Source organism: Amphiprion ocellaris, chromosome 19, assembly GCF_022539595.1.
Source record: "Amphiprion ocellaris isolate individual 3 ecotype Okinawa chromosome 19, ASM2253959v1, whole genome shotgun sequence".
Taxonomy (NCBI): domain Eukaryota; kingdom Metazoa; phylum Chordata; class Actinopteri; family Pomacentridae; genus Amphiprion; species Amphiprion ocellaris.
Genome location: NC_072784.1, coordinates 27,575,829 through 27,597,868, shown reverse-complemented (window position 1 = coordinate 27,597,868; position 22,040 = coordinate 27,575,829). Strand labels below are relative to the sequence as shown.

At 37.8% G+C, this 22,040-nt stretch overlaps 1 protein-coding gene across 5 annotated transcripts; it reads left to right on the top strand.

Annotated features, from left to right (window-relative positions):
- The first annotated feature begins 570 nt into the window (after positions 1 to 570).
- atf7ip2 (activating transcription factor 7 interacting protein 2) lies at positions 571 to 14,539 on the top strand. 5 transcript variants are annotated; one of them, XM_023272539.3, is made up of 17 exons: positions 571 to 688; positions 2,632 to 2,999; positions 4,826 to 4,895; positions 6,005 to 6,136; positions 6,653 to 6,721; positions 6,813 to 6,850; positions 6,981 to 7,021; positions 7,120 to 7,172; positions 7,476 to 7,521; positions 7,858 to 7,934; positions 8,742 to 8,784; positions 9,018 to 9,079; positions 9,864 to 9,906; positions 10,168 to 10,223; positions 12,111 to 12,248; positions 12,335 to 12,522; positions 14,118 to 14,539. In XM_023272539.3, exons 2-17 carry the CDS (start codon positions 2,773 to 2,775, stop codon positions 14,326 to 14,328), a joined length of 1,494 nt encoding a protein of 497 aa, XP_023128307.2. In that variant the 5' UTR covers positions 571 to 688; positions 2,632 to 2,772; the 3' UTR covers positions 14,329 to 14,539. The 5 variants fall into 5 exon arrangements, with proteins under 5 accessions (XP_023128307.2, XP_023128308.2, XP_023128312.2 ...); XM_023272540.3 differs by having other exon boundaries at positions 644 to 738; XM_023272544.3 differs by lacking the exon at positions 2,632 to 2,999 and having other exon boundaries at positions 658 to 738.
- Positions 14,540 to 22,040: the final 7,501 nt, after the last annotated feature.

Here is a 22,040-nt window from a genome sequence, read left to right as displayed (position 1 = left end):
ATGGCTAAATAACAGTAATAAAGTAATGCTGGCAATGATACTGGGGAAAAAAGTAGTATCACGCATGATAATGAAATAGTGCACCTGAAAAATAAGATGAAAATGAAATATTGCACACGACATTGATAATGTTGACAAATTACATTGATATTGTGGCTTTGCTTGTCTTTGTATCCTTTGCATTGTGGTTATTTTATTTATGGTGTTGTGGCTTTATCTCTCATTTTAATATTGGCTTTTGCACATTGAAATCATTTTTAGATTGATGCTATATAAATAAAGCTATTATTATTAATATTATTATTTACAACAGCAAAAAAACAATATTTTTATTTTAAAACCTAAAATCATCTGATAGAATTTAGAGTTTTTGTCTGTATTTAAATGTTGTTTTTTTTATTTTATTTTACAGATACTATGAGGACAATCACTTTATTCCGTTTACATTTTTGGGATCGATTATGTTATTCTGCAGGGATGTGTGGCGCCAGACTGGATCAGACCCGCTATCTGACCCGAACAACCAATCACCTCCACGAATTCAGCCTCATCCACCAATCAGAGTCATGCTCCTCCCACTTCCGGCTGATACACACATATTATTGGCCCTTAAATAGATTTCGGAAACCTGCAGGAAACTTCCTTTTTCCTGGGGGACGTATTTCTTCTATGAACAAAACAAGCTGAAGTGAGTGAGATTCTTCAGGTGTAAATTCCATCTCATTCTGTTTCTTTCAGGTATTCTTTCAGTTGCATGCGAACTGTATGTCCATTCACATTGACTGTCTTACATGTTACCGGTTTGCTACTCAGAGTGACGATTTATTTAAGGCAACCGCTAAAGGTTTGCTAGCCATGTAAGCTAACTATAGCAACAAGCTTAATAAATAATTAGCCACCGATGCTGCTAACTGTTGATATACAGGATCCTTTTCCTTAAAACGAGATTATCTACTGACATGGGCTTTTTTCAAATATTCTGACTTTTAAGTTGTTTCGGTTCCCTACAGTAAATTCAACATACTTCTGAGTTACTATGGAAACTTATGCAAGGAAACTAACCATGTCCAGAGCAGGCTAACTGTCAGGCCGTTGTGTTTCAAGCAGACTTGCTTTAGCCTTGACTCTCTGGCGTGTTACCATATTACCTACCCTTATTAACCAGTATCAGCCTAGAAAATGAAAGTTTATGTAGAATTACCTTTATTAAATAATGATCTAAATACATTACACAATGATTATTGCTAAGATGCAGGCCTTAATACATGTTTAATGTAGTAAGTTATGTGTAATAAAATGTTTATGTCGCATTCTAAATTACCCCAATAGAATGATAATAGCAACATGAATAATTAACAGCACAGCGGCATAAACAAATTCTCTGTAAATAGGCAATATTATCCAGAGATGTGTTAAATCATATTTAAATCCAGATGCCCCCTCCTCTTTTTTCCTGATAGAAAATAGTTTTTACAATGTATTGCGTATTACATTAACAACAATCTAAGCCAATTGAACTTAGATGTGGTGAGTTGATGTACTTTTGATTCATTAGATATTTTAATACCCTACAGTTATTCGGTTTTTAACAGACTCTTTGAATGTATCATGGCCAAGGATCAGTCAGGATGCAAACTACACCATGATCTTTGGGGTGGTGATGGATGAATCTCCTTAATGATTGACATGAATGATACAAAAATAGCAGCCTAATTTTATGTATGATCCATGATAATGAAGAAATTGGAGTTGCATGGAAAATAGCGTACTTTCTCTCTGGTTTTGATTGCAGAAGCTGTGTGTTTGATGACTAAATATTAGATTATTTTCATGTCTTTCTAATTATGAGCACTGCTCAGTGGCTGTGAACACTCACACTCTGTGCTTGACCTCTTGGAATGCTTATGAATACCGTGCACATGTAATTGACTTGACTACTTGAACCTGCATCAAGTTAGCTTGATTGCATAAACCTGAATAGTTCTTTATGGAGCAGCTTTAGCTTCAAGTGATTTGTTATGTTCATCCAATTCAGGTGTTACATCTTAATCCCCAAAACAAAGTTTATTATTCTGACAATATAGCTTTTAAATTGTCCAAAGAATGAAAAAGATTTTCAAAAAAATATGTTGAAGAGACTGATCAGAGTGCTTTATCATTTAGCCTGTTTGTGTTGACACTGATTAGATCCATGCACATGTCCACGCTGTCTAAGGATGAATGGTTCATTTGTTTTGTCTGAAAATAAATGCCCATGCTTGCTTCATCAAGGCAGTGTTTGTATATAGTACCTGCAACCACTTGAGATACATTGAAATATAAAAAGTACATTAAACATTGCTTAGCCTACATGTGTACATATTTGCTGTGTTTTAGTTGTTTCAACACTTTGAAAAGCAAGGACTTGCAAGAACATATTAGACAACGTAGATAGGATGATAAATATGTCAACACACAGTTTTTTAAAAAAACTTTATGGCATCACTGATTCTGAGACAGCACTGCATCACAGTAGTTCATACACATTGATCTAACTATGAGTAAAATATTGCAAAACGTAAACTGTAAGGTGGCTAATACATTTTTTGCTTTTCTCTTTTTCTTCTTTCCCTACTACTGCCCTTTACCCAGTAAGAATATTTTAGTTATTGTCAGGTTTCAGCTAGCCAACTGTGTTTATTGGACTAGCTCAGTACACTGTTTGATTCCCAACTCTTGAAAGTTATACAGGCATCTTCTGTCCTGACAGTACAGTGCAGATTAATTCAGAAAATGTCAGAGGTTCAAGATCAAACTCAGGGTTGCAGTAGCTTCAAAAGGCCAGCTCGTGAGAAAGTCAACCCTTCCACCAAATCCAAGAAACGCAAACGGTTGTCTGTGAGCCTACAAGACAAGTCCAGGCGAGTGAACATTGGAATGGCATTTAATAGATGGCGTGCACTGAAAGCAACAAAAGGATTGAATTCTGACGCAGAAGTGGCGCTGTGTCTTCTTGATGTGTGAGTCAATCCTCCACCAGCTTCACAATTGCAGAACAGCTTTGTAAATCTATGCAGCTTTCCAGTAACTGCTTTAGAGTGGCTTGCAGTAGGGCTAATGTTCTGCAAGCAAATAGTTATTTTGCTTCTCCAGCTTTAGCATGGCCTGGTCCTAGATGTGTTATTAGCTGAGTTGCAGAAAAAGATGTGGGGATGGATTTTATCGGGAAATGGCATTTTATATGACCGGGAAACTTTGGAGGAACTACCCATCACAGGGACCAGGGTCTAGATTAGGGATGGAGACGATCCGATCCGGTATCGGGTTCCGATACCAGCGTAATTCACTATTGGAAATTTCCGATCCGTGATCCATGTCTGTGCTTTAATGTTGTCTGCTGAAATGACTCCTACATTGATTCCCTGCTGACTGCTCTGCTAGCTGGCTGCAAACTGTGGAATGGATTTCCTGGATGGAGGCGTGTCTCAATGAGATGCTGAGTAATGAGACATGCCTCTGCTCAGGAAATCCATTCCACAATTTGCAGCCAGCATGCAGGTGAGCATTGAGCATCACTGTGGCTAACAAACTTCTCATCACATGTCCGCTGTGTGGAAATATGATATGTACGAATGTATGCATGTATGTCCCAAAACGCAACTTGAGGTAACAAGTATAAGGTCAGAAAAGGAAGTCGGAAACACAGGAAATCCTGTTAACAGGAAAATCCCATCCTGAAAACAAATATGCAACTGTGAAGGCAAGTGTCCAATAGATGTGTTTTTCCCGCATGTAAACGCACCGCAACTGAAAATCGTCCGCATGGTGGGCGGTCACTAGAGGGCCACTACATTGTCACATGACAGCTCTTTCAGCGTGACAGCCCGGCAGATGTGTTGGACCAACGTGGCGGCTCGGCCACAAACTCTCTCTTTTATTTCAAAGATACTTCAGCGAAAAGTATCCCTAAAAGCCTTGTTTCCACATGCCGCATCGGATTTGCATAAAGTAGAAGTCGAGTCTACTTTGATAAGCTGCGGCCCGCTCCAGGCAGACGCACAAGATCCGGTGCCCTGTATTTACTTGGTATTGGATCAATACCACATCTTGCAGTATCACACCACTAGTGACTTTCAGATCCAGTGTCTTTACATGCGGGGAAATGCCAGTGGACACACGGCTTAAGGGTTTCAAATTGACTGTCAATATTTATTAAATCCAAGACTGATACACACAAAGGATAAACTTCGCTAACACTACCCCTGTCCAAATAAAATACAAAGGGCTGCTTCATCTGATCAGCATAAATTAAGTATACAGGCTCTTGTAGCATCAACAAATCAATGTGCATGCCTGTAGAGAGGAGTTTATTACAGCCTCATATAAAATCAACAATAATGATAATATTAAAGCAAACAGAGCTCTGGTATCGGAATAGTATCCGTATTGGCAGATACCCAAATTCAGGGATCGGATTGGAAGTGAAAAAATGTGGATCGGTGCATCCCTAGTCTAGATAAAGTAAAATCAGAAATTTCAAGGCTTTGCCTGGTGGTGCTACACTGGATTCTTTGTAGCTATTCCAATTTTACACAATGTTGTTATAAATGTTTTAAAAAGTTTTTATCACCCACTATTTTTATCCACTTAAAGCAAAAAGAAAAATGTCTGCTTCGGCTGTGTAAATGTTTTATGTTGTCAAATACAACATATATAAGTGTGTTTATGCAACAAAGGACTAGAATTTTTATTCCACACAAAGAAATATACAATCTCCTCAATGTAGAGTAACAAATATTATCAACTTAATACTTTTGTGATTCTGACATTGTGTTTGTATGTAAAGAATGAAGAGGTTGCCCTCCACGTCAGCTTCCACGGGAACCGATGGTCGGATAAAAATTTCCCAATCAGAAGTAAGAACCAACCTTGGAAATTGTGATTATCATTTTTGTGTGTGTGTGTGTGTGTATTGTTATGTTCACAGCTAACATGCATTTTATATTTAATCATATTTTGCATGACTAGAGCAACTCTGCTAAATATCAGTAAATTGTGGATGCAAATGCTATACAATCAGTGGAGAATGTGGAATCTCAGCAGCAGGATTCTTAGATGCAGGTCATTTCCATTTCAAATATGTGCTTGCTGCAGATATTGTACTTAATTGTAATATACAGGAGGTCCTCGGTTGACGACGTCCTCAACTTACGTCATTTTGCCGTTATGTTGGAACTGATTATAGGCTGGTCCTCAGTTTAACATACGGCGTTTTGTTCTAAGTGGTTCAGTGGAACGAGTTGGCGAGCGGAGCAGATGAATATGTCGTCACACGGCGAGTGGACAGGATGAATACTGTATGTACAGTCGTCACGTGGCACTTTAGGACGGCTTTGTTTACATTTTCTGCCACATTAGATTATGCTACATTCGCTAACTGTATTATGGCTCCAAGTGTAAGTCAGAGTTACAGTTACAATGCTTTGTTTACATTTTCACCGGAGTTCCGACTTACGGCGAAAATGGACTTGCGTCACACTGTAGGAGCCGAACTCTGACATAAGTCGAGAACCCCCTGTAGTCAACATAACGGGCTGCACAGTGGCTTGGTGGTTAGCACTTTCTCCTGGTAGCAAGAAGATCCCTGGTTCATGTCCCAGCCTTCCTGGGATCTTTCTGCATGGAGTTTGCATGTTCTCCCTGTGCATGCGTCGGTTTTCTACAGGTACTCCGACTTCCTCCCACAGTCCCAAAACATGCTCAGGTTAATTGGTGATTCTAAACTGTCCGCAGGTGTGAATGTGAGTGTGACTGTTGATTGTGAGTGTCTGTATATGTAGCCCTGTGGTAGACTGGTGACCTGTCCAGTGTGTCCCCTGCCTTCGCCCTAAATCAGCTGGGATAGACTTCATCACCCTGCAACCCTAATGAGGATTAGGTGTTGAATAGATAAAGGATGGATGGATAATCAACATAACAGTGTGTGTGTGTGTGTGTGTGTGTGTTTTGGGGTGTTTGTCTACAGGTACAAGCTCTGGTCAAGCAGGAGGTTCGCAGTGCAGTGCGAAAGCATGAAGCCAGACTGCAGAGTTTAATAGAAACTTTTCAACAGCTAGATAATGGACTCAACTGTGAAAAGTCCATTCAAAACCTGGAGGTGAGTGAAAGTAGTGATATAAAACATGACTTATGGGCTCAACACCTGCATGGGAGTTTAGGACTATGGAATGTAAACTGTGAGGGAGTGGATGAGGAGGAGTGTCCAGACCCACAACTCCCCTCTGTTTGCTTTACTGCCAGCAAATGCCTGCTCCGTTGCTTTGAGCTTGTCATTGACTTTCTTCTTTCCTTTTCTTCTTGTCCTTTTTTCTTCATTTCACCCAATTTGCCAAAGTGCTTTAAAATCTTGCCTTTTTCTTCTTTTCTGCCTTGATTCCAAATTTTGACAGCTACTGTTAAATCATTAAAGCATTCATTCTTCATCTGTCTATCTTCATTGTTTATTTGCTTACTAATTTTTTTCTCCGTCAGCTTAAATCGAGTTAGAAATTTACTTTTATTTCTATGCTTTTGCTGTCTTGAACCAAACTTGGATGTATTGTCTGTCTGTCCTTGATGATAAAAAAATGACCTTGAAACCAGTAATCTTTACAGATGCTCTTTCTCTCCTCAGGCTCGAATTAACAGAGTGTCTAAGAAAGCAGAAGCAGCTATTTCCTATGTGACAAAGACACAAATGAAGGTTTACAGACAAACATATAATACATATTCTGTGACAATCTAATCCAGTGAAAACATGATGAATATTAAGATGATCCTTAATTTCTTTTCAGTGTCCACCACCTTGCAGTGTTAATGACGACATCATCAGGTATGTCGAGGCTAATTTAATAGTATTACTCCTGAGCAAAAGTTATGAATACCCTGATGTGAATTTTTGCCTTGACTATATTTGGATTTTATCAATTATGTGACAATTTGATTTAAATTCAACTCTCCAGCATAGACTCAGAGGATGAAAGCACCGAAACCACGTCACAGAGTAAGACCCCAGCAAGCACATGTGCAAATATAATTCATATTTTTATTTATTTGTTGGTTGGACGAGTATTTATAATATGTATTTTCATTTTCATGTAGATGAAAAAAGCAGGGATTCTGCGGCCAGGACCGGAGAGGTCTTGAAAATGATGGTAAATATGTAGTTACAGTCTGTATTTATCAGTCACTTTCTGATAAGTAGCTTTAAATTACTTTTTGATATGTAAATGTATTGAATTAACGGCTTGTATGAATTCATTGGGAATGGTTGAATCTGGGCAGTAATTATTCACCTTAGTTAAATCATTTTTTTTATTCTACAATGTCCTGTATACAGAGAAATGATTGCAGTCAAATGTTTTTATTTGGATACTGCTTTAGTGGATTACATATTATTAATAACTAAAACACAGTGCAAACATTGACAGTTAAGCTGACTGATTCCTTCTGTGCAGAAAACCACCAAAAAGGCTCTAAAGGAGGTGCATGGATTTTATGAAGGTAAGTTAAAACTACTTGGTGGGGTTTAGGAAAAATAGCACGGTTTGACCTTTTCTTACGGACACAGCTCCCCGCTGCTGTCTGCCCTAGATTTTTTCTTTCTCATTTGAATGTTGTAGAAGTGAATGTCTGAGTGGCTTAAATTAAAACGATTTTCAGTGTTTGTCTTATGTAGCTGTTGGTAATGTTATTGCTCCATGAAGTGTGAAAAAACTTACGTGATGAGGCATAATAAAGACTGAAATTTAGTCATATGAATGAGTTGCTGTATGATTAAGTAACAGTTCTTTTTTCCTGTCTCTTGTTCTGTTGTCATTTTTCATAATCCACATTAAGCTTTAACGACTGCCACAGAAGATTTCAAAAAGAACATTCCTCCAGTTTTTACTTCTCATAACGGTCTTGAGTGTAAGGTAGGATGCTTAGTTATTTCATTTTTGATTTGATAATTGATTAATTTCAAGTCATGCCACATGTAAGTACGTAAGTAACTAATGACTGTAGAAGCAAAAAAATAAATTCGTTTACATCGGTAATTTTCTAGGTGTTTTTTCTAAAACTTTCCCCTTGGTCTGAGTAACTCAGAGACTTTTCAGGGTTAATACAAAAGAGCAAGAGGATCAGCAGAAAAATGAAAACAGTAATGAGAAGTTAAAGCAGTTTTAGGAGCCTGAGGGTGAAACAGTGAAAGTAGACTGTGCCTCTTTAGATTTTTCAGTAGGCGAGTAAAGTTTATTTGTTTGGCACATTTCATACACAGAAGCAATTCAAAGCATTTCACATTGAGAATTAAAATGTTTTCCAAAAATAGAAAATTGTAGATAAGAAGAGCATGGTTTGTGAGGCTGTGAGTTTAGCACTCTTTCAAATAACACTAAATATGTAGTGAGTTTTTGAGAAGTAGTGTTAAGTCACTATTCTGATCTGAAATAGTGTTGGGTTAGCAGCTTCTGTGAAAGGCTTGGGAATAAAATAAAATGATAAGAATCATTGAAAAAGAAAACAATTTTTTACTCAACTGAACAGTTTTTATTTCGGGTCAATATTTATATTAATTTCAAGTCTTTTGTGGTTACAAATGGCACCATATAATACATATGGAGGAAGGATTATTGTCAAAATGAATTATTTGGATACTAATTTAGTGACCCACGCTGGTGTTGGTGACCTAAAAACAGTGTAAACAGTGTGATCTAACTTGAAGCGTTCTTTCTGTGCAGGAAAGCATGAAAAATCAACTGAAGAAGAGTACACGTAATGCAGGTAAGGTGATTTAGTAACTTGTAATAAAACTCGATTGAAAATCTGTGTTATGTAACTTCTAGTAACATTATTCCTCTTGAAGAAAATAGTACATGACAAGCAATTATACGTACTGAAATTCAATCACGTGAATCAGTCAGAGCATTAATAAATAACTACGTCTTTTTTCCCACTCTTCTTTGTCCATTCTTAACTTTTCCCTCATCCTTGATAATCTTTGACTCCTGCAAAAGCAGAATTAAAACAAGAGCAGCCTCCTCCAGTTTGTAGTCGAAGTCGTTCTCATGAGTACAAGGTAAGAAGCTTTGTTATTTGATCTGATTTTGATTTGATATTGTAAAACTTTCAAAACACGCCACGTATAAATAGATATAACTACTGACAAGCTACCTGAAGAGGCGAAAAAAATCTTTTAGTTTGCAAAATAGTTGACATCACCTAGTTGTCTGGGTGTGTTTTTTCATTCTGACTGTTGTCCCATCTTGCCCTTTATTTCTGCAATTTTCTTTTTGGTAATTCAGAGACTTGACAGAGTTAAAATGCATCACTAAGAAAAAAATAACAAGAATAATACAAAGTTAAAGCCGTTTGAGTGGGCTAAAATGATGAAATCGCATTGTGTATGTACAATTAGACTGTTCAGTAGGCGAGAGGAGTTTACTTGTTTAGCACATTTCATACAGAGAAGCAATTCCAAGTGCTTACATAGAGAATAAAAATGTTTAAAAAGAAAGAAAAATGTAGATTAGATGAGCATGGATTGTGTGGCCAAGAGTGGAGTGGTCTTTAAATAAGTAGTTAATCATAAATTTTTGAGAAAGTTTTAGGTCACTTGGGAATAATGCCTTAAATAACAAATATAAGAATCATAAAGAAACAAATGAGTTTGGATCAGTATTTATATTCATTTGAACTGTAATTATTTAAGTATTTTGTGGTCAAGAATCCTACCATGTACTATATATGGAGGAAGAGTTGGTTTCAAAATTAGTTATTTGAATGCTAAATTTGTATTTTCCACTGTATTTAACAATCTAAAAAGTGTAAACACTGGCTTTGAATATTTTTTTTTCGTGCAGAAAACCATAAAAAAGGAACCGGAGGAGTCTGCAGGGAGTGAAGGTAAGTTGATTTCACACTAGCAAATGTTTGAGAATTGCTTAAATTAAAACTATTTCCAGTGTGTGACCTATTATCTGTGTTGTAGCTTCTGGTAATATTATTCCTCCATGCAGTGACAAAGTATGAAAATGACAAGCTATTAAAATAACTGAAATTCATATGAATCGGTCAGCATATGACCAAATAACTACATCCTTTTACTGTCTTCTTCTGCTTGTGATGCTTTTAATCCATGATAAGCTTTTACACCTGCCCTTGCAGATTTGCAGAAGTATCATCCTCCAGTTCATGCTCCAAACGATTCTCCTGGGTGGAGTGTAAGTAGCTTTGGTATTTGATTTCATTTCCGATTTTAGATTGAATTTCTTTCAAAACGTGTGATATATTAATAAGTAGGGCTGTCAAAGTTAGCGTGTTAACGTGGATTAATCCAGCACCATAATTAATCAGATTAAAACTTTTAAGGCAATTAACGCATCTGCAGCGCAGAATGACTCAAAATCCCTGAAACGTCTCTGGCAATGCATTTGGTGTATTTTAAACTTAATGTGTCGCTTCCATTTTACCTGCACAGCTTCTCCAGTGTTTACGGCATTAGTTTATCAGCTCAGGAAACACACAGACCAATTAGGTACGAGTTCAGCCATCCCAAATGATGCTACTCAGCCAATGAATTGGTCTCTGCATTCCAGCCGCTAAACATCGCAGCTGAGTTGAGAAAACAGGGGAGGGACAGACGAGAGGAGGACAGACAAAAAGATAAACAAGAAAAGCACTCAGAGAGTGCAGTGCTCTGCCAAGACTGTTCATTCTTCAATATGTGTATTCAGAAATCATGGCAACATAGAATTTAGCCATTTAATAGATCAACCCACAGACTAAATAAAGACAAAATTACCTTGCCTAAGAACAGGCATGTGTTGTTCATGCGTACATTATGTAGTACAGATACCAAATTGCTTGACTGAAATATGTAACGGGTCGAGTGGACTGATGCAGGTAACTGAAACAGCGTTCACTTGTTGTCATGGTTACGGCGATGCTGTGCCGGCCGCTATATCTCGCAATGGAAAATCCTGAACAAGTCCGTGGATCCAGACTATAAGCCACATTACTGCCAAAATCTAATGAGGTGGTCCTTTTGTCATTTCTGACCTTCCCTGAAAATTACATCCAAATCCATTAGTCCGTTTTAGAGTAATGTTGCAGACAGAAAAAACTTAAGTCGATCATCACATAACTCTGCCGCGTTCCTTGGCAGAGTAATAAACAAGACACCGAGAGGAAAGTCGCCCTGCTGTAAGCCAGCTTCTCAGCTATGAATATAATCCAAACTAAATATGGTTACAGACTCACCAATGAGCTCCAGATGTGTTTAATAATGGCCCTTACACCATGCAGGCCATGAGTCAAAACACTAGCAGCTCAGTTCTCCCATTAAGCAGCAGGGATATAAGGAGAGTGATATAAGAGAAAAAAAAATGTATAAATGTTCAACTGTTTACATTTTTTGAGATTTAGGTATTGTTATTGATGTATATAAGGTGGTTCAGGTTGTTCAGTCATTTTTCACTTTATTTTAAGATGTACACTTATATCAAAAGTTATTTATTTATAAATGTTTTCAAAATGTTTTTGAACCATACTGAATTTATTTGATCTGAAGGTCAGTTATTAATTACATGCAGACACTAATAAAGCTACCAGGTTACATCAACATATATCACACTAATTCAAGTTAGACATTAAGATTTTCTGGACCTTTGCTTTAATGTATTTTCTCTGGCTGGAACTGTTTGAATTTTAGTTGAATACCTCTGCACTAAACAGCATGTTGGCCCTCTTTGTGAATACAAAAAAATCCCCCCCAAAGACGGAACAGTCCACCAAATTACAGTAATATGAACACTGCAGGAAGGATTTTTCTTTTCACTGAAGCACAGGTGTTTAATAAAAATGTTAAGTACATATATATTTCCTTCTTTCTTGAATCTGTTTGCTCACGCAAAATGAAATGCGATTAATATAGATTAAAAAGGAATGATATTTAATCCTGATGAATTAAAATTAATCCACAACAACCCTGTAATTAATCTGATTAAACATTTTTAGCGTTTCACAGCACTATTAATAAGTATAACTAATAGCTGTCGCCCCATCTTGCCTTTATTTCTTCAATTTCCTTTTTGGTATATGTAATTCAGGGATTTGTCAAGGTCATAAAGGAGGAGCCAGAGGATCCACAGACAAGGGAAAACAATAATGAGAAGTTTGAGGAGCCTGAAGCTAAAAAGATGAAAGTCGAATACGTACCCAGCCACACAGACGGAGACACAGTTCAGGTAAATGTACACACCCACGCTAACCACAACAGTATTTCACTTGAGTTTTTGCAACTCACATTACCCTCGTTGTCTTTTTTTCTCAGCGTGGACTCTCGTTTCCTCGTCTGCCTGACCCCACCTTCCCCTCAGTCCTGAGCATGGAAGCGGCCTCGTACAGCATCCCTCCGAAACTAGAAGTGCAACTGGCCCTCATCAAGAACCCCATCAGTCTCTCAGTGCTCTGGAAGCTGGCGGAGGAAGTCCCCTCTCCACCACCAATGGATAGTTACACGTGAGAAGCAGCATTAGAAAAATGATTGTGTGTTGAGTAGGCAATGTTCAGCCGTACCTACACTACGGTTCAAAAGTTTGGGGTCACTTAGAAGTGTCCTTAGATAAAATTAATGAAAGAAAAGCAGTTTTTTCAGTGAAGATAACATTAAATTAATCAGAAATACAGTCTAGACATTGTCAATGTAGTAAATGACTATTCTAGCTGGAAACAGCTGATTTTTAATGGAATATCTCCATAGGGGTACAGAGGAACATTTCCAGCAACCATCACTCCTGTGTTCTAATGCTACATTGTGTTAGCTAATGGTGTTGAAAGGCTCATTGATGATTAGAAAACCCTTGTGAAGTTATGTTAGCACATGAATGAAAGTGTGAGTTTTCATGGAAAACAACGAATTGTCTGGGTGACCCCAAACTTTTGAACAGTAGTGTATAATATACTGCTAATCCTCATCGGGACTTTACTGCAGTGGTGTTCTTCCTCTAAAACATGCAGATTTTTCAAGAAAAAAGATAAAAAAGAAAACTAATTAAATTAGTGCCATACTTGTGATGGGTCTAATTGCCATTTTAGAATGATTACTAGCAATTAAACATGGTCCATCTATTCTTATTGGCTTAAATTGCATGTTTTGGCTGGATATAGTAGGTGGTAGGAAACTAATCCAAATTTCACAGTAAAGCACAAGATGTATTCCAACATGCTGGAAAACATTACTGGACTGTAGAAAATTTAAAAGGAATGATTTTGTGCTTTTTTTTGATGAATTCCTTGTCTTTGAAATGCCAGAAAATATTGGGAAAAAAATGTTTCTTGTTTCGTCTAATCAGAAGTCCACAGGTCACAGTATATATATATATATATATATATATATATATATATATATATATATATATATATATATATATATATATATATATATATATATATATATATATATATATATATATATATACATATTTATTTATTTTTTTTATTTATTTTTTATTTTTTTAACTATTTATAGTTTAGTATTATGTTTGACAAAGAAAAACAACCAAGACCTGCCTTTGAGATGCCTGAACCTTGGAATGTGTGGCTTTTTTTCTCACAATTTAACATGTAATTAAGAGAAAATAAGATATACCTCATTCTCCCAAAGGGAAATTTGTAATAGGCTATAGTGTCATTGTACAGTAGAAACAACCCTCGCACACACTGCACACAGTAGAACATAATACAATAATATATATAACATCACACAACAATGTCCAAAGCCTGTACCAGCACAGTCCTAACTGCAGTAGTAAAAGCAGATAATATTACACTGCTGCACAGATTGGATGTTGTATCACTAGAGCCCAGAGCAGCACCAATTACTCTCTATTCACATGCTGGTGATTAATTTCCTCTCAATCAACACATTGTTTCAGTTCTAGTCGTAGCAGCTCTCAAACTGATGCAGGCGTGGCGTCTTTTTACCAGTTTTTCTAAAGAATATTACTGTACTGCAGATGTCAGCATCCACTGTGACCACCAGATGGAAGCAAAGTTCAGTCAGTGAGTGGCCTTCCTTCACTACAGCTATCCTTGACTCACTCTCTTGTGTGTAGGATCTTTCTGACAATGGAAAAAACTAAAGGTAGCGGCATCTTTCCAGACTGGAAGGTCCTTGGCGAGGTGAAGGCCATCGAGCTGCCCATGTGTGTTCTGATCAGAAAGCATAAGCCCGGGCACAAGGTGTGCGCTGTCGTGGTGGGCAAAGATGTTTTTGGTCGGTATGGACCCTACAGTGCAGTTGCAACCGCTGCCATCCCTGAATAGCTGGACGGAGGAAAAGGCTTCAAGGGGGAGACAATAGAAACAGCTGCTCGGAGTGGGATTGACCGATGAGGATTTTTAAAATCTGTACAAAGCAGTATGTTTAGCAGTATGTTTAATGTGATTTTTGCTGTTTTCTGAGTTGCTGTACTATGTTTACACAGTACACAATTGTTTTTAAACAATAAAATTAATAATTTTGCACACATGGAAATAGGACCGCTGTTCTTTGTTTAAGACTGGGGCAGGCACTATTTATACTATACTAGTGTATTATTTTGTCAGCATTGAGAAAGTTTTACTGAAGAACATTTCAGCATTTTATTGTTCAGATCATCTGAGGGCAAACTAGACTTCTGTACCTCCTTTTGGTTCCATTTGCCTTGCCTTGATGTAGTCTGCGATGGGAGATTTTAGCCAATCAAAGACTTTTTTACACAGAGCAGGATACTAGAAAAAGCATAAATGTTTGAAGTGAGAATACGATGTGGCGGGGAAGTGGGTTAGATGGAGGCTGTTCACTTGGAAGAGCAAAATACACTACGTGTTCAAAAATGTGGGGTCACCCAGACAATTCCATGTTTTCCATGGAAACTAACACTTTTATTAATGTGTTAACATAATTTCACAGAGGCTTTCTAGTCATCAATTAGCCTTTCAACACCATTAGCTAACACAATATAGCATTAGAGCCCAGGCCTCTGCATCCCTATGTAGATATTCCATTAAAAATCAGCTGTTTCCAGCTAGAATAGTCATTTATCACATTAACAATGTCTAGACTGGATTTCTGATTAATGTTATCTTCATTGAAAAATCTGCTTTTCTTTCAAAAATAAGGGCATTTCTAAATGACCCCAAACTTTTGAACCGTAGTGTACATGAATTAAAGTTGCCCTGTATTGGCTAAAGTTGATATTATTAGTCAAAGTTGCTCTATATTGGTTAAAGTTGCTCTGTATTAGTTAATGTTGCTGCATATTTGTTAAAGATGCTCTGTATTAGTTAAGGTTGCTCAAAATGAGTTAAAGTTGACTTCAAAAGTTTGGGGTCACCCAGACAATTCCATGTTTTCATGAAAACTCACACTTTTATTCATGTGCTAACATAACTGCACAAGGGTTTTCTAATCATCAATTAGCCTTTCAACACCATTAGTTAACACAATGTAGCATTAGAGCACAGGAGTGATGGTTGATGGAAATGTTCCTCTGTACCCCTATGGAGATATTCCATTAAAAATCAGCTGTTTCCAGCTACAATAGTCATTTACCACATTAACAATGTCTACACTGGATTTCTGATTAATTCAGTGTTATCTTCTTTGAAAAAAATGCTTTTCTTTCAAAAATAAGGACATTTCCAAGTGACCCCAAACTTTTGAACCGTAGTGTATATGAATGTTGCATGAAGCCACAATGGAATATTTACTTTTCTGGTGGGAGGGGCTTAGAACAAAAAGGGGAGAGGAAACATCTGCAGGAGGAGGGCTGCATAGAGTTGTGCTCATAAGTTTACATACCATGGCAAAATTTGTGAAATAGTTTCCATTTACTTACAGAAAAAAATAAAAAAAAACTTTTTACTCATTTAGAGTTATTTATTATTACACAAATATACACTATATTGCCAAAAGTATTCGCTCACCCATCCAAATAATCAGAATCAGGTGTTCCAATCACTTCCATGGCCACAGGTGTATAAAATCAAGCACCTAGGCATGCAGACTGCTTTTACAAACATTTGTGAAAGAATGGGTCACTCTCAGGAGCTCAGTGAATTCCAGCGTGGAACTGTGATAGGATGCCACCTGTGCAACAAATCCAGTCGGGACATTTCCTGGCTCCTAAATATTCCACAGTCAACTGTCAGCTGTATTATAAGAAAGTGGAAGTGTGTGGGAACGACAGCAACTCATCCACCTAGTGGTAGGCCACGTAAACTGATGGAGCGGGGTCAGCGGATGCTGAGGCACATAGTGCCAAGAGGTGGCCAACTTTCTGCAGTCAATCGCTACAGACCTTCAAACTTCTGCCAGGGTATGTAAACTGATGAGCACAACTGGATGTCCAGGTTTTACACAGGACACACAAACACACAGTTGAATGGCAAAAAAAAAACAGTTAAGTCATCTCCTTAAATGTCACTGTTATAACCCACAGTATTTGGTTAAGCCATGATAAAAGGTTAATTGTACTTGGGAAAAAAAAATGGAATTTTCAACATTTTGAAGTGTAGCTGAAATGAATGAATGACAAAGTTGATTATGTTTAAATGTACTGTGGATGTATTTTTTCTTAAATTTTTTTGTCTTTTATACAGTAAAAAACTCAGAACGGTTTCATATCAGGATTATTTGACTGCAGTTCAAATAACAGACAGCAAACCTAAAATATTAAATTAATAATATTAATAATTTCTTTACTTAAAATGTCAGTTGAAGTAAAATTCAGAACAGTTTTGAAGTACCTTCCAATACCTTCACTAACCTTTCACTAAAAACTACACTCTGATATAGCAGTAATGACAGTGTGGACTCCATAATCACAATCATGTTTTTCTATATTGAAATATATACACTTAGCATGTGCTATGTATAGAATGAATAAAAATGTGAAGTGTTTTTTTTCTGCTGAAAGCCTTTGCATCAATGATTTATGATTCTGTACATAAACAATCATGGAAGTGAGCAAGACCCATGCCTTTGATTTTTTGACAGCACCATCCTGTAGATGTACTGTTTAACATTCTTATAGGGTTTAAAAACAGCTTAAAACTCCAATTTTGCTTTTGGGGTGTGTCATACAAGCATTTCAACCTCATGGAGTGGCTCAAGTAGCTAGAGCATTAGTCTTCAAAGATTTTGACTCTGATAACACAAACTGCCTTGTTAGATTATGATCAGATGTCTTGCACCCTTATTCATTAGGATGAAATTCAGTACAATAAAGTCATAGACAACCAAATGACATCAAATATAAAGTCTAAATAATGCAGTGTGTCTGCTGTATCGTGTACTCACGAAGCTGCGGTTGTGCTCTTATTTGCTGCTCCAGATGTTTCCTTTACCAGCATGACAGAGCTCCACTCTCTCACCAGCAGACAGCAGTTAACAGTCTACTCTGGCTCTTTCTTGAGGTACAGTAAGTTAAGAAGACAGCTCGGATACAACCTCTGTCAGTCACCACAGTGGCTTGACACAAATGGGAGACCTGTGAGCCCAACTTACAGACCTGGCTAGTCCTGACAAGGTAAGTGGATCCGATTTCCACACACAAAAAAACAAAACATTTCTTCAGTCATCTACCTTCCAATTCATCTACAACATATACAGTCTATCTAAATAATGCCAATTAGCATCCAGTCAGTGTGTGAGTCTGTAACTGTCAAACTCAATATGGAACTTTTATTTTGAGGATAAAGTAATGTGAAAGGAAGTTGATTGATCCTTTCAAGTATGTTTTTCCCCAGTTGTATGTATTTTCTGTATTTCTCTATATATTCTGTCCTTTTTTATTCTCCTAGTTTGGTCCTCCATAGACTGAAGCTTGTTATTTTTGACTGGCATGTACAACTTCAATCACATCAGTGTCAGATGGAGTATTTTTGTTGCCAGCTGTCTAATTTGTCAGTGTGTTGCGATGGATTTTAACTCACTGTTTTCATTTTGATTGGAATGTACATTTCTATGAGGACATATGTAAACAGAACACAATTAAATTAGGAGTCAGAGCGAATGTAAAGATGTTAAATACGGACCAAGTTAAGTGTATATCCTGTTTATCCAGAATTTCTACATTGACAGGCATCATTATTGCACTACTTGGATCCTAATTAATTTTATTTACCAAGCCTAATTACTCCGCCAAGGAACGCGGTGGAGTTATGTGACGATTGGCATTGGTTTGTCTGTCTGTCTATCTGCGCACAACATTACTCAAAAATGGTCTAACGGATTTGGATGAAATTTTCAGGGAAGGTCAGAAATGACACAAGGATCAACTGATTAGATTTTGGCGGTGATGTGGTTTATAGTCTGGATCCACATGATTTGTTAAAGATTTCTGTATCATTGTGTGATAGTGGCACGCCGTCACTGTTACTATGACAACAAGTGAACACAACATCAGCTTCCTGCTGACGATCATATGATTGTGATTCTCCTACAAATCCACCGCTGCGGACTTATCGAGACTTATCCGTCGGAAATAACTGATTAAATTGTGGGAGTGTTTCTGATTCCCATCAATTCCCATCCCCCGCTGCATATTTAGGTCATACAATTTGCTATCAGTACATAATGTATACGTGCATAACACACACCTGTGCTCAGTGTAAGGTCATTTTGTTTGTGGGTACATCTATATTAAATGGTCACATTCTATGTTGCCGTGATTTCTGATCATCAATAACTAATAACAAATGCTGCATTTCTAAAAAGGAATGAAATAAAGAAATAAAGAAATAAGAATGTCTTGAAATTGTCTATGAAATAAGTTATGTGCATAAGTCACGTAAACGACAAAAAGAAAAAAATAATCATGCTTCTTTATGTGGAAGCGACACAAAATGCCAGAAGTACTATTATATTTGTTTTTTCGATGTATTAGTGCCATTTTAATATTCTATTGTATTTTGTGTGAATCTGAAGCGACTAAAATTTGGTAGCTAGGCTTAAGATGTACATTCTAGCAATACTAATAGTGTTATTGGCTCATAGGAAAAAGTAACAAGTCTTCCTGCAGGAAAAGTTATGTACAGTTTAATCCTTAGTGCTTTAGTAAAAGGGAACTGGATTCCTCTTTTTGGTTCTTTCACTTTGCTCAGTTCTAACTGACTGACTGCAAGTCCCAAGAATTTATTCTCACCCCAAAAATCACACAGCTAATGGCCCATTGCCAACCCAAGGCTCACATGCCTTGAGGTGTGAATGGTTGTGAAACTGCCAGGTGAAGGATGACTCACTGTGTTAATGGTGGTGAAACTTTCTAGGGAGTGATCTGAGGACACTGTTATAAGTAGTCAGAGAAAATAAACAGCCTTTTTTGGATGGCGCTGTGCATATTGAGAAGGATGGGAACCTATACACACAGACGACAAAAGGAGGACACCCTTAAAAAGAAAGCAGTTCGAACCTGTGGCTATCCCAACTTAAACCTTCATCAAATGAAAAAAGAGGTCTGGAAAAAACAACTACAACAAAGAAAAGAAGAACAAGTGAGCCTAGAACCAGCGGAAACCAAACAGCTATGTCAAAGTCCAATGTTTTGTGGTCACATCCATCCGCCCCAACCTCTTCACAATATGCACTCATGACTGTAACTTTGTCACTTCATGTCCTTGCTCCTGTCATAGTTACTATATCATGACACATTTTAAAATACAATCTGCTTAACTGAGTTCCAAAATAGGTGCACTCAGTTGAATTCAATGTTCCAATTAATAGTTTTTCTTATTTAGCCTTACAGTACATGCTAAGTATGTTTTGTTAGAACAGAATAATTCCAAAATGCATTTGAGGATATGTAAATGAACAAAGCCAGTGCTTAATGTGTTGTAATGCTCTTTTGTTATGCAGTACAGCATAAAAAATAAGAGGATTACAGAAAAGGCTGTTTTGCTGTTTGTAAATGCAGTTTTTTGTTTGAGTGAGATCCAGTTCAGAGATCTCGAGACTCCGTACTTGGCAATAATCCCAGCCTAAACTCCTGGAACACTACAATAAGAACACCATTGAGACAGCCAGATAAATAGTCTGCCTTGTGGTTTTTGGCCAGTCAAATGATTCCAATTTGAGAGTTGTTTTCTCTCCCACAGGACAGAATACGCACACAATGCATGCATATTTGGAAAAAATTGTAACCGTTTTTTCCAAAGAAGGTCCTATTTTGTGCTTGTGCTGTTGGTCAGGCCCAGTTTGATATTATGCTGCCTATGAAGGAGTAGGAGTGCAATTGTTAAGGGAGTCGTTAGACCAACATTGAGTGGCTGCTTCCAGCATCAGCAATACTCCATGTGTATGTGTGTCTCCCCTCAACCAGTGGGATTCAGTGGGGACGCACAGCAGAGTGATGAGCCTCCTAAGACCACTTAAAAACACACACACATCCGTCCTAGCGCACACATGCAGACACACACAGTGTCCTCATTAGAGTTGACAGCAGAGCAGGCAGAGCTTATGAAAAGAGGGCGAGGAAAAGGGGAGGAAAAAAGCCAGACAGAAAAAGCAGAGGTGGAGCGGGGAGAGTGATTAGGGAGCAAATGCGTTGTTTAAAGTTTAAAGAGAAGTGTTGGCAGAATGGTGGCCTGATTCTTCATTTACTTTGCACCTGTTAAATTAATGCTTTGTATAGAATCCCAAACCTTTCATAAAATTTTAACACGGATCTGCTCGACATCTTAGTTAGTATTGTTTCTACCTTTAACCTTGTGAAATGTATTTATTGCAATTTGAGGATCACAGGAGAACGTGCTCCAGCCAGACAGTGGTTAATGGTGTTGTTACGCCAAATGGCAGTGACTTAATGGTATTAAAGCAAAAGTAAGTACTATGTGAGGATGCTGTTCGTGGATTTCAGCTCTGCCTTCAATATAGTTCTCCCTCACAAACTGGTTATGAAGCTGAGCAACCCTGGGCACATATGACTGTTCTCCTGTTCATTCCAGCAACACCATCATCAGGTTTGCTGATGACGCCACCATCATAGGACTGATTAGAGGCAATGATGAATCAGTCTACAGGGAGGAGGTCCAGCATCTGCAGCGATGGTGTCACAACAACCTGAACCTCATTCATTAAATGTGAACATTTCAGAATGTACTTTTTTGCACTAGATAGATAGATAGATAGATAGATAGATAGATAGATAGATAGATAGATAGATAGATAGATAGATAGATAGATAGATAGATAGATACTTTATTAATCCCGCGGGAAATTCAAGATCAAAGTGAATGGACAACTCCGTCCTCTACGCTGATGGAGAGGAGGTAGAGAGGGTGGAGAGCTTCAGGTCTCTCGGGGTCCACATCTCTCCAGACTTCACATGGTCCACCCACATCTCACAGCAGGTGGGGAGGGCCCAACAGAGACCGTACTTCAATAGAGTCCAACAGAGCTGCGTCAGGCTCATCTCCCCCAAAAGCTGCTCGCAAACTTCTACCGTTCCACCACTGAGAGTCTCCTGACCTACTGCTGTACCGTGTGGTTCAGCTGCTGCACTGCAGAGGACAGGAAGGACCTGCAACAGGTGGTGAGAGGAGCATAGCCAGGGATTGGGACCACACTACCCCCCCTCAGAGACGTTTACACCAGCAGATTTCAGAGGAAAGCCAGGGGAATCACCAGAGACCCCTCACACCCAGGACACTCTCTTTTCTCCCCCCTGCCCTCAGGCAGACGTTACAGGACACTTAGAGCCAAAACCAACAAACTGAAAAACACCTTTTACCCACAAGCTGTCAAATGTCTTCTCCCTCCCCACTGAATGATAATGTCACATGCCTACAAGTGCAATATACATGGTCAAGTGTAATATTTGTGCTTAACTGCAATATAAATGGTTGCATAGAATGTTCATATCTGTGGTGCATATTTGCTCTTTTGTGTATATTTTGGTTGTATATATTTTTTAATCTGTGTTTAATATTGCCTTATATAATTTATCTTTTAATGCTGTTACTACAGAGAGTGCCAAATTGATTTTTATTGTTTT